The 12,803-nt window shown below is 34.1% G+C and overlaps 1 protein-coding gene across 4 annotated transcripts; it reads left to right on the top strand.

Moving 5' to 3' along the window:
* Positions 1–4,010: 4,010 nt before the first annotated feature.
* Positions 4,011–12,218, top strand: LOC107788314 (protein MEI2-like 2). Of its 4 annotated transcripts, XM_016609993.2 has the most exons (14): positions 4,052–4,377; positions 5,727–5,808; positions 6,591–6,644; positions 6,754–6,882; positions 6,965–7,398; positions 8,039–8,197; positions 8,275–8,391; positions 8,508–8,659; positions 9,541–9,632; positions 9,753–10,686; positions 10,778–10,862; positions 10,992–11,060; positions 11,264–11,443; positions 11,569–12,218. In XM_016609993.2, exons 3-14 carry the CDS (start codon positions 6,602–6,604, stop codon positions 11,695–11,697), a joined length of 2,523 nt encoding a protein of 840 aa, XP_016465479.1. In that variant the 5' UTR covers positions 4,052–4,377; positions 5,727–5,808; positions 6,591–6,601; the 3' UTR covers positions 11,698–12,218. The 4 variants fall into 4 exon arrangements, with proteins under 4 accessions (XP_016465478.1, XP_016465479.1, XP_075083206.1 ...); XM_016609992.2 differs by lacking the exon at positions 5,727–5,808 and having other exon boundaries at positions 4,011–4,377; XM_075227105.1 differs by lacking the exons at positions 4,052–4,377; positions 5,727–5,808 and adding an exon at positions 4,427–4,556.
* Positions 12,219–12,803: the final 585 nt, after the last annotated feature.

Raw genomic sequence — 12,803 nt, 5'->3', positions numbered from 1 at the left:
AGATACGTAGTTCTTATTCAACCCACAATAATAATCCGCGGTAATTGCATTGATATCTAAAAAAAAAAGGGCATCATGATCCACAAAAGCATCCCGCATTCATGTTTATGAAAATGCCGCTCCCCAAGAGTTATGATGTAGGCAGTTTATCCTAATATATTTTAGTAATCTATAATACTACTACCTTTGTTCGAGTTTATGTGAACCTATTTCATTTTTGATCCGTTCCAAAAAGATATGAACCCTTTCTAAATTTGGAAATAATTTTGATTAAACTTACAATTCTACCCTTAATGAGAAGCTTTTATAACCACACAAATACCCTGACCCCATTTTTGACTTGTTTAGGATCACAAATTCTAAAAGTCTTCATTTTTTCTTAAACTTCGTGCCCAATCAAACAACTTCACATAAATTGGAACGGAGGGAGTATAATATAATATTACAAAACAGTAAAATTTTATAACATAAAACAGAAACAAGAAAAAACAGAAATAGGCAGAAACTGGAGATTATTAGAAACGAGAATCAATAAATATATTTCAGAATAAAATCGAGTTCACTGAATGTACAATGTGTCCTTAAGGAAATTATTTTCCTCAAGTATCCGAGGTGTTGGAATATTATCCTCCTAGGATAGAACGATTTAACTCACTAGAGTATCGGTACAAAAAATACGGGTGAAACAACGAACCACTTAAAGGCTGTAAACCACACTGAGATTTAATTGTGCAGAAGAGGGAGAAGAAGTTTAGAAAATTTCTTAAGGAAAGATTTTGGGATTAAGGCATACTTATAGCTATTTTCTGGCACTGTTTTCTGAAAAGTTTGCAATCTTTTAGAAACAGCCATAACCGTTGGGACAGGTGGGAATGATTCCCATTTAAAATATTCCGGGAAATTAATTTAAAATAATCCGAAAAATAAACAGATCGGGTCGCGTCGGGGGTCCTGGGTTATTCCAGATTGACTTTTCGTTAATTAATTAAATAATTAAAAGAAAATTTATCCAAAAAGATTAATCAATCAATGTTTGTCCGAATCCGAAGGAAGTGTTTTCTTTCCAACCCATTTAACACAAAGGAAAGTGTTTTCTCAGTACAAGCATATTCATTTTTCTTTCCACCACCAATGAGGGACACTTGCTCTTTCCAAAGTAAAAGAGAACTCACTTTCCCTTCACTTTAATTCCTCAATTTCCCATTTACCAATCTTTTAATCCCAACAATATAAACATTAGTGTTCATTTCCACGGCTCACACCCATAATCTATAAATCACACCCATAAATCACACGAATATAACTTTACACATCTAAAGTTAGATAAAATAATTGATTATTATATCCCAAACTCCAAATTTGGAATTTGGCAATGTTTATCATGTGGATGAAAAACTCAAACCGTCTCTAACATCCACGTCAGCATTTTTCTTTTATTTTTTCATCCACGTCTTTATTTTCCTATCCACTGTTTTTGACTGCTGAGTTGCGTAATATGTATATCACTTCCCTTGATTCTATCCTAAATAACCTATCAATTTCTTTTTTTTATTTAGAATTAATTTAACTTTAAACATTTATTTTATCTGTAATGAGATAATATATTGACTTATTTTAGAGTACAAATTTTTAAAATTTTATTTCTTTTAAAATTTCATAATTCGTCAAAATACATCATACAAAAATATAATAATTAATTGAATTGATATCTAACAAGTGGAATTTAGCTATGTTTATCATGTGGGATAAAAACTCAACCTTCTCACCCACGTCTCCATTTTCCTATCCATTTTGACTACTGAGGTGAGTAGTATGTGTATCACTTCCATTAATTCCTATCTTAAATACACATGGAAAACCAAACCAAACCAAACATCTTAAATAAATGTATTAAAGTTACCCAAACATCTCAGAAAGGATATATATATATATATTTGTGAGAATATTTAATTTGAAATAACATTTAAGAATAAAACTTTGGAGACGTAAACTAAATATATATACATATATAAAGTATCTCAATATTTCTTTTTTGGCTTGCTCTTTCAAATAAAAATTTAGTTAAGATTACATCGTCACGCCGAGACTCTCTTTCGAAAATGAGATACCGTCTTTTACTAGAAGGAAAGAATTTTCGTCACGAAGACACCAAATCGGCTTGAATTTCCCAAATGCCTCCCATCGGAGATTTGAATTTTTCGCGTCATTTCAATCACTGTAATCGATGGGAAAGAAAGAAAGAAATGAATATTCTTTACCAACAATTAAATAAGAGGTATGAAATTTCCGCATGTAAGTCCATTAAAAATGAAATTTGTATCAAAAGATTCCAAACAAATCATGTTATATTTTATTAAGAATAAAATAGAATTAGTATGCCTAGACAGTTTCATACATATAAGCATTCCTTTTTAAACAATTTATAAAGAAAGCGTGACATGAAATAAAAAAGAGAATAATAAATTAAAGTTTTTTTATGCGGTCCTGCTTTCGAGTTATGCTTTTAATAAATTTATATCATAGCTAAATTGTTTATAAAACCGAAAAAGGACAAATTAAAAAGGTAAGGGAATTCTTTTCTCGTTTTCAACCCCTATTTTCTTGGTGGATCTTCCAGCAATAATTATTAAATTCCAACCACAAACAAGTAGCAAAACAACATAGTTTCATACTGAAATCAAGGACAATATTGTCATTTAATCATATTTTATCTTATTTGTATAGTAATTGACAGTTGTAAGATGAAATTTACGTAATTGTGGTTTTAATTTTGCCTTTTCATCGCGCAATACTCCTTAAATCATTCTTAATTAGCTAAAATTCAAATAAACTGCATTCTAATTCCTTTGGTAGAAGCAAATTAAATGCTTTAGATGTCTAATTCCTTTCATTTTACTTATTTACGATAACAAAGTTTTATGTATTTTTGGTTCCAGTATATCTATAATTTTTATACTTGTAAGATAAAATATTTTTATAACTGGTGCACCTTTTCGTGAAATACATGTGAATGCGGAATGACTTATATATCAGATTTTTTTTTAAATCCCAAATTCATAAGGACATATCATTATTGTTCTTGTCCCCTACCTTTCTTTTGTGTGTTTCTTTAGTATTTTCAAGAGAGAGTAATACCCATTTATTTACAAATTAATTAGGAATATAAAAATATAACATATTAATTTGAGTTACATGTATATAGTAATGTCAAAATTCAGTTAGGACAAAGACAAATACTTTTGAAAAAAATACATTGTTTTTGGAGAAACATATTGAATTGTACTTAATAGATTGTGAAGTTTTGTGAGTTTGTTAAAGTATTAGGAATACTAGTAAAGATGGTGTTCTTTTTAGTTCAAAAGTGAAAGAAATCGTTGTACCTCAAGAGCCAAGGTTCTTCGTCCATAATTAATTCTGTTCTAGCAAAAATCGTTGAAAGAAAAAATAATCAAAGAATTTTTTTATTCAAAAATTAATTACCTTCGCAAATATTTTTGAACTTTTAAATATAAAAAAGTATGCTACAACGAGCTTTCAAGAGTATAGTAGTATAAATGGATTTTTTTTTCTTTTCAACCCGATGTTCAATGATAATATTGGGACCCGACTAATCCATATTACCGACTTAAAATTTGACATTGAGAGCAAATCAATCTTCATACTCAAAACTCGAAAGTAATTATATATCTTACATGTAATTACGTTATAAATAATTTGACTATAAAAATAATTTTTATATCATCAATGTATAAGTTAATTTTTTACTTTTTATTTTTATATTTTTGATGCAATATAATGCTTATCATAAGTTTTTATTTATAATTATCTTATAAATGATATAATTATGTAAATATTTTTACCTTATCAGTGTTAAGAACTTATCTTTTTTTTCCCTTTTTATTATTTTTGGCATGATCCAATATTATGAACAATTTCTTAAACCGTCAGCACCAAATAACTTTATCTTGTCCTTTTCCTTTTTTATATGTTTTTGGTGTTGTGTTTCAATTATATAGATTCAAGATACTTTCTGAGTTCTTCCTCTCTCTCTATCTTTGTCTCTCTCTCTCTCTCTCTCTCTCTCTCTCTCTCTCTCTCTCTCTCTCTCTCTCTCTCTCTCTCTCTCTCTCTCTCTCTCTCTCCTTTACTCATGGACAAAACTTTCTTTCCCTTTCTCTCTCTCTCTCTCTCTCTGACAAAAGGAAGTGAAAGCGTAGAAGTAAACAATTCCTCTGCCTTTTTACCAAAACTCTTCCTTATTTTCTCTATCTTTGCTGCTCCCTCACCTCTTGGGGACTTCTCTTTTTTGTTTTTGTTTTTTTTGGGTAGTGTGCGATCTTCCTAATTTTTGTCCACTTGCTAGTACCCATCTATGAGGTAATCCCTTTTTTGGCTTTTTTATTACAGTTAAATGTTTCTATTTTTGAAAAATTTTAAGTGGGTGTTCAAGTTCTTGCTTTAATTCATTGAATTTCGTGTGTTTATGTGGTTGATTTTGTTATTCTGTAAAAAAATGTGAATATCTTTTTTGGGTTTAGGCTAATTTCAGTTTACAGGTATTAATGTTGAAATTAATTTCTTTTAGTGTTTCTTTGTGAGTTTGCTTTTGTGCTTTGATTAGTATCAATGTTTTTATTTTTGGAAAATTTTAAGTGGGTGTTTAAGTTCTTGCTTTAATTCATTGAATTTCGTGTTTTTTATGTGGCTGATTGTGTTATTCTTGAGTTTTAGTATAAAAAGCTATAATCTTTTTGTGGTTTCAGCTAATTTCAGTTTACATCAATTATTTGTTTAGTGTTTCTTTGTGACTTTGCTTATGGAGTTTGATTAGTTTCAGTAATTATGACAGTTAATTGTTTCTATATTTGGAATTTTTAAGTGGGTATTCAATTTCTTGCTTAAATTCATTAAATTTCTTGTGTTTGGTTGGGGAGTTCTTGGAGCGAGGGAGCCCGAGGGTCTATCGGAAATAGCCTCTCTATCCCAGGTAGGGGTAAGGTCTGGTTTGTTGTTGTTTGTTGTTTGGTTGGCCTACTGTGTTATTCTTGAATTATAGTGTAAAAAGTTTTAATCTTTTTTTGGGTTTCAGCTAATTTCATTTTACATGGGAGGTAATAATGTTGGACTAATTATTTATTATGTCAGTTAAATCTTTCTATTTGTGGAATTTTTAAGTGGATGTTCAAGTTCTTGCTTAAATTCATTCAATTTCCTGTTTTTTGTGTGGCCAATTCTCTTGTGCTTTGCTTTTAATTTGTGAAAAGTTGTAATTTTTACTGTGTTATGGTTAATTTTAGTTTACATGGGAGGTAATAATGTTTAAATTAATTGTTTGTTTAGTGTTTTTTGTGAGTTTACTTTTGTGCTTTGATTAGTTTCATTAATTATGACACTTAAATGTTTCTATTTCTGGAAATTTTAAGTGGGTGTTCAAGTTCTTGCTTAGATTCAATAAATTTCGTGTATTTATGTGGCTGATTGTGTTTTTAGTTGTAAAAAGTTGTAATGTTGGAGGTAATAATGTTGAAATCAATTGTTTGTTTAGTGTTTCTTTGTGACCTATGTTGCATGGACTCTCCAAAATGATGATGCACCCATGTCGGATCCTCAAAAAATACACTACTTTTGGAGGATCCGAACATGATATTTTCGGAGAGTCCGAGCAACATAGTTTGTGACTTCTCTTATGTGATTTGATGAAATTCAGTGTTTTTGATATCTTGTAGGGTTGACCAGCAAATAAAGTAAATTCCAAGAACTTAACGTGCTTATGGGGTTTGATTAAGTTCAGTAGATTTTTGGTTAGGGGTATGTTTGACTAGTTAAGAAAAATAAATTCCAAGAGCTGATTTTTCCTCTCTTTTTTGGGGTCTGAAATTGTTTCAATTCTGTTGTGGGTTTCCCAAAGCATTGAACTTTAAGTTAAAAATTAATAGCTGAGCTTTCTATTAGTGTTGTCATTACTTATATGGCTATGTTGATAATGATATTGGTGATTCGGGGTTTCGGTTGATTTCAGTTTACAAGGGAGGCAATAATGTTGAAGTCAGTTGTGTTTCTAGTGTTTACTAATCAATAATATGCCTAATTGCAAGTTTTGAAACTCTTAATGCTATTTTACTAATTATTCATGTCGGTTTTTACTTGCTTTGGAACTCCTGAGAACTGATTTTGTTTGTTAACTCATATATGTCCAAAGACCTTTGGGTTAACTTGATGTGAACGGCTCACTTTCTCCTACAAAGACTAATATTTACTTTTTTTTCCTGTTCTTTGGGTTCTGAAGCACAATACTTTCTCCATATATAACTGGTCAAACAGACCTTTCTTAATATGTAGCTCTTCTATATAAATTCATATACATATGCATTGTATTCGAGATTTGCTTACTTCTTCTCCTTGCCAACTATCTTAGTGCTCTTTGTATGTATATTATGTGTTGTGTCGCTTACCATGCCAAGTTTACTGAAGGAGTTCTATCTGATATTATTCGGTAAATCGCATGTGTAGCACTTAATATTTTAGTTCTAGGCACTTACCCCTTTGGATCATGCTTCTCATGGCATATTATTTCTAAATCATATTTGCAGGAACTGACAAGATGGAGAAGCCGTTAAAGAAACCTATGTCAGAAGAATCTGAAGGTAATACTGTTTTATTCTTTTAGCTTATGAAAAGTGTATGCCAGTTTTGGCACAATTTTGTTATGCTTTCGATGAATTCACATGTTTCATTGTTTTGTGATCTGAATAGCTTCTTCAGCAAAGACTTCTTGTAAAGAGAAGAACGCTTGGGCTATTCCCCTTGGATCTGCAGTGTATCACGCATCAACTGACACAAGCTTGTTTTCTAGCTCACTGCCTGTGCTGCCACATGCGAAACGTGAGTATAATCTTATTTTCAATTGTCTTTTTGTCCTTCAATTTGGACCAAATCGTTTTTAACTGGTTTTGCTGATGTGCAGTAAACTTCAATGAGTCTGAGAACTATGGTCAATCCGTTGACGATAACTCACCTAGCTTAAGCAAGCATCAAGTGGAAGATAAAATTAAAGATCCGTTAGAAGAGGTTGAGCCAAGTCCAGTTGGGTTCTTGCTTCCAGGTGATGAAGACGAGCTACTAGCAGGCTTAATGGATGATTTTGATCTTAGTGGATTACCGACGCAGGTGGAGGATTTGGACGATGATTTTTTTGGCAGTGGAGGACTCGAAATGGAACCTGATGATCAAAATAATTTGCTTAATGGTATTGCAAACTTAAGCATGTCTTATAGTTATCCAAATGGTGCTGCAACTGTTGTCGGGGAACACCCATATGGAGAGCATCCGTCAAGGACATTATTCGTTCGAAATATTAACAGCAACGTAGAGGACTCAGAGTTGAAATCGCTCTTTGAAGTAGTGCTTAACTTACCAGTTTCTTTAAATTTGCCTCTGTTAATTAGCTATCCTTTTTCGTACTTCCTTTATTGCAGTTGAAATGCTTGTTTCTCATTTTGTTTGTGCAAGAGATATTTTCTTTTGGACGACTTCATATGCTTGAACATTGTTCCCATATATAATACTCCCTCCGTTTAAAAAAGAACGAACCTATTACAATTCATGAGTCAAACAAGGTTTTCTTTGACCATGTTTTTTGCAAATAGTTTTCAAATTTTTTGAATTGTTAACTATTGTGACTTATTGTAGTTTTATGTAGTTTCTAAATATGTAAATTTTATTTCAAAAAACTTAAAGAATCTATGTCCGAGTTCATACATAAAATTAGTCAATTTGACCCTCGTACTCCGAAAAGGTTCAAACAAATTGAAACGAAGGTAGTATGTCAAATTGAAACAAATTTGACCTGCTACTTTAGCTTCTCTATGATATTAATCCAATGCTTCCATTTTTAGAGCTTGTTCCCTGTGTTCTTTTTCCTTGTCCCACTGCTTAATATTTAAAGAGGGTTTGCACTTCATTCGTCGCTGGACTCCTTGATCTGTATTGATTCTGATAGGAGACTTCTAACCTAGTATTACTATACCTTTTTTTGAAGCAATTTGGTGATATCAGAACTCTATATACTGCATGCAAGCATAGGGGCTTTGTGATGATATCTTACTATGATATTCGAGCTGCTCGAACTGCAATGCGTGCACTACAAAATAAGCCCTTGAGACGAAGAAAGCTAGACATTCATTTTTCCATTCCTAAGGTTTGAATCCGCATTATGTAGACGTATGCCGACATATAAGGACAATTCCAACAATTTTTCTTTATTGCCGCATCCAGGAAAATCCATCAGAGAAAGATATTAACCAAGGAACTCTTGTAGTGTTCAACTTGGATCCATCGGTATCCAATGAGGATCTTCGGCAAATATTTGGGACATATGGTGAAGTCAAGGAGGTATCACTTTTACTTAATTGTTCACCGTTACTGATATATTACTTTGATGTTTTTTGTGTTTATCCGCAATTTTAAACTTTTTAGATTCATTAGTTCATGTTGTATGCAAATTGCAGATCAGGGAAACACCACATAAACGCCATCATAAGTTCATTGAATTCTATGATGTCAGAGCAGCGGACGCAGCTCTTAAAGCATTAAATCGTAGCGACATAGCTGGAAAGCGGATAAAGCTTGAACCCAGCCGACCTGGTGGAGCCCGTCGAAAGTATGTTCTACTTCTGCTTGTTCACCTTCGGGTGTAGCTTTGCAATGAAATTTATAAGCTAGGTGTTTTACCCCAATTTACAAGTGCTTATGGTTAGACATAAATGAGAAAAAAGAAGTAAACTTAAATGCAAAAGAGAAAAAGAAAGTAAAGAGAGAAAGATAATCTCTCTGTTAGTAGCCTGGAACAGCACTGCTTGCCGACTATCAAAGTATTGCTGCAAAAGTGGAATTCTGCTTCAAATATGTCCGGATTATGATTATGTTTCTGTTTCAAGTATTGTAGGGTTTAAATTGCATCCTTCACCAAATCTTATACCGTCACTAGGTTGTAGCCTAATAATTCTATGGATGAGTTATGTCAGATGTCAATGCTGCAGCCACATAGTTTGCTTTGCCCTGTATATATAGTACTAGCACGGGTGAAAAATATAAATTTTTACTTGTAGAATGTATTATAGACTGTTGGCAAGGTTTCTATTACTTAAATCATGCTTACCTCTCTATATGAGGGTATTTTGCAGTTGTCTTTGTCTAACAACACCCCACCACCCCCACCCTAAAATTCCCTTTGAATGTTACAAATAGCTGATGAGTGTTAATCGGATACATCGGGGGGGGGGGGGTTAAAATTCGCTTTGAATGTACAAATAGCTGTTGAGTGTTAATCGGATACATCTAGAGAACGTCTCAGAGATGCATTAGTGGATTTCCCAGCCTATCCTTTCTCCGAGAAACCTGTCATCATCACTTTCCATCTGTAGAGGCTGATTAATTTGCTTGGATCAGGAAAAAAGCGTGTTGCATCATTCAGATGGATGTGATCTATTATGCAAGTTTTTGACCAGTTTGGAAGAAAAATAATTTTTTTTGCATGTCTAGTTTGATGCAGCAACTAAGTCAAGAACTGGAAAGCGATGAAATTCGAACATTTAGGCACTCAGTTGGTTCTCCGGTGGCCAGCTCTCCTCCAGGTATTTCCATTGATGTAATAAATGCATTTTTTTAAAATTCTTTTTTTTTGAATAAGTAACATAACTGCTGATGTTAACCTTGGAGAGTCTATCCTGATAATGGTGTTATATATTCAACAGGCAGCTGGTCAAACTTCGGCAGTCCTGTCGAACCCAACCCTTTGCGAGGTTATAGTCAATCACCTGGTCTGAGAAATCTCAGCCCTGTAAATGGTAATCTTATGCCAGGGCTGGCCTCTATTCTTCCTGGACACCTCTCAAGTCCGAAGATTGCACCTATCGGTAAAGATACCGGAAGGATTGGCCATTTGAATCAGGTAACTACTAGTCCAAAGTTGGCGCAAGGAGTGGGTAATTATCAGCATTCTTTTTCAGTCCCGGAGAGGAATCCAGCTTCAGGCATGGGATCTATGCCATTTGGTAACTACTCTAAGCCATCTGGTACTGCAACACTTTCCGGTCCACAGTTTCTGTGGGGTAGTCCCCCTATTCAGTCGGAGCGTACCGACTCTTCTATCTGGCCAACGTCATCAATGGCACATCCTCCATTTGCATCAAATGGACAAGGACAAGGCTATCTCCATTCACGTAGGCAAGGTTCTTTCCTCGGATCACATCACGTGGGGTCTGCTCCATCTGGAATTCCTCTGGAAAGGCATTTTGGTTTCCCGGAATCTCCTCAGACATCATATGTAAACCCACTTGTATTTGGAAGCGGAGGTTCTACTCATAACAATGGAAGTCAGGTTATGAATATAGGTTCCCTTGGAGCGATGAACATGGGTGTTGATCTCGCTGGGAACTTTACTGACAGTGGTTCTCCTAGCTCTAGAATGATGCCATTGACAAGGAATGGACCTATATTTTCCGGAAATGGCTCTTACGGAGGACTAGGAACAGTTAACGGCGAAGGACTAATTGAACGTGGTCGAAGTCGGAAAATTGAGAGTGGTAATCAGATTGACAACAAGAAACAGTATCAGCTTGATCTGGAGAAGATCAGGAGAGGAGAAGATACTAGGACCACTTTGATGATTAAGAACATCCCAAACAAGTAAGAACTATCGAAATTATAAATCAGAAATATGTGCTTTTTGTTAAGATTTTTTACACTCTCTCTTTTGTGTTTTTCTTCTTCATTTAAGATACACGTCGAAGATGCTACTTGCAGCAATTGATGAGACTCATAAGAATACATACGATTTCCTCTATTTGCCAATTGATTTCAAGGTAGTATATTTCTTTCCTTTGTTTACATTTTTCGATAAATTTATGGAGGGAGGGTAGACCTTTTGAGTGACTTGTATATAACATTATACTGAAAGTAGAACTGATTGTTTCACTGTTTTGCTGCTTCAGAATAAATGTAATGTTGGTTATGCCTTCATCAACATGGTGTCTCCTGCACATATTGTCTCCTTTTATGAGGTTAGAGTTCTTTGTTGTTATATAGTTCTTTGTTGTTTAATAACCACAAATTTATCGGGTGAAAATATTTGGAACCATTTTCATATGAATTAGTTGAATGTGGTGTATCTCCCTCGTTCAGACTAAAAAACTTGCGCGTTCGTATCTTATCTGGAGGTTCTAAATATTTTAGAATGGCCTTATAACCTCAGACACTTGTGCAGGTATTCAATGGGAAGAAGTGGGAAAAGTTTAACAGTGAAAAAGTTGCGACGTTGGCTTATGCACGTATCCAGGGAAAGGTAGCTCTGGTTACTCACTTCCAGAACTCAAGCTTAATGAATGAAGACAAACGGTGCCGACCAATTCTTTTCCAGTCAGAGGGCCAAGATGCAGCTGATCAGGTAGCTTAGACAAGAGTATAGTTTATCTTTGTATAACCGAAAAACTGCCTTGTTTGAGGTGTAATAACATGATGTTATATCCATAGTTAAACTGACATCGCTGATTACTTTTTTTGGTTCGTCAGGAAACTTTGCCATCGAGCAATCTTAATATTTGTATTCGTCGGCCTGATGGATCCTATTCGGGAGATTCTCTTGATAGCCCAAAGGGTAGTCTCGATGGGAAGCCGGAGATATTCACTGGAAGCGGCTGACTTTATTCATAAATGGTGGCAGTGAGTTCTAACTGTGAATAGAAATTCGAGTACATAATTTCTCAAGGAAGCCATGAAATTGCATATAGTTACTTGTGTATGCTAGTAGTGTCTACTTTTTGGATGAAAGACACTCTAGAGCATGTAAGCCGAATTGTTGCCGAGGCAGAGAGCATTTTGTTTATATGTAGAATGATGACACAATTGATGATCTATTTAACAAAGGGGAGTAAAATAAGGTTTAAGCATTCAGCCAAAGTGTGAAGTTCCTCAGCTGATATGCTTTGCTAGTTGCAGCAATGCAGGATTTCTCCTTCCTATTTTTACTTTTTGGCTATTATGCCTCTTGTTGTGGTGGGATTCTCTTACCTAATTAATGCATACTTTTTTATACTTGGGCTGTTTCATAAGTGTATAGGATGGAGATTAACAGACCCTGCATTATTTCTTGAATCATGTAATGACTTCCTACTGTTGTATTTATCACATTTGTGGTTTAAATGATGCCTTCTTTTTCCAAAGGATGGGGTAAGTATTTTTTCTGAAAGTAGCTAACTTCTGTTGTTTCCGGAAACCAATGTTATAACATTATTGTGGTAAATGGTCTGCCTAAAGATAGTTACATGTGCTGAATCCTCACAGGAATAGATGTTAGAGCAGGATATATAGGACAACAACAAAAAACCATGTGTAATCTCACAAATGGTGTCTGGGGAGGGTAATGTGTAGACCTTACTCCTATCTAGTGAAGGTAGAGACAAACTGTTTCTGATAGACCTTCGGCCAAGAAGAAGATAATAAGATAACGGAAGCAAACGACATACGATTAATAATAATGATCTAAAGAGCAGGATGCATAGGAAATGTATATTATTGATTTCAACTAGTTTAGTATTGAGGCTTAGTTGATTGATTTGTTATGGTTTGTTAGAAGAAGAAAGAAACCTTGTCCCTTCTTTTGGTTGTTGTAAAGGGCTCAAGAGGGGATACCGAAAGCAAAGTACTGTTAAGAACATAGAAGCATAGAAGAAAATCTTGTGTATGTTCACCAACAAGTAAATTGCATTCCAACGACGACCCTTCATGGAAATGGATGGTAAAAAATA

The sequence above is a fragment of the Nicotiana tabacum genome, chromosome 12, assembly GCF_000715075.1.
Source record: "Nicotiana tabacum cultivar K326 chromosome 12, ASM71507v2, whole genome shotgun sequence".
In the NCBI taxonomy this organism is placed as follows: domain Eukaryota; kingdom Viridiplantae; phylum Streptophyta; class Magnoliopsida; order Solanales; family Solanaceae; genus Nicotiana; species Nicotiana tabacum.
Note: the sequence above shows the minus strand (reverse complement) of the source record. Positions and strands in the feature narration are given on the sequence as shown.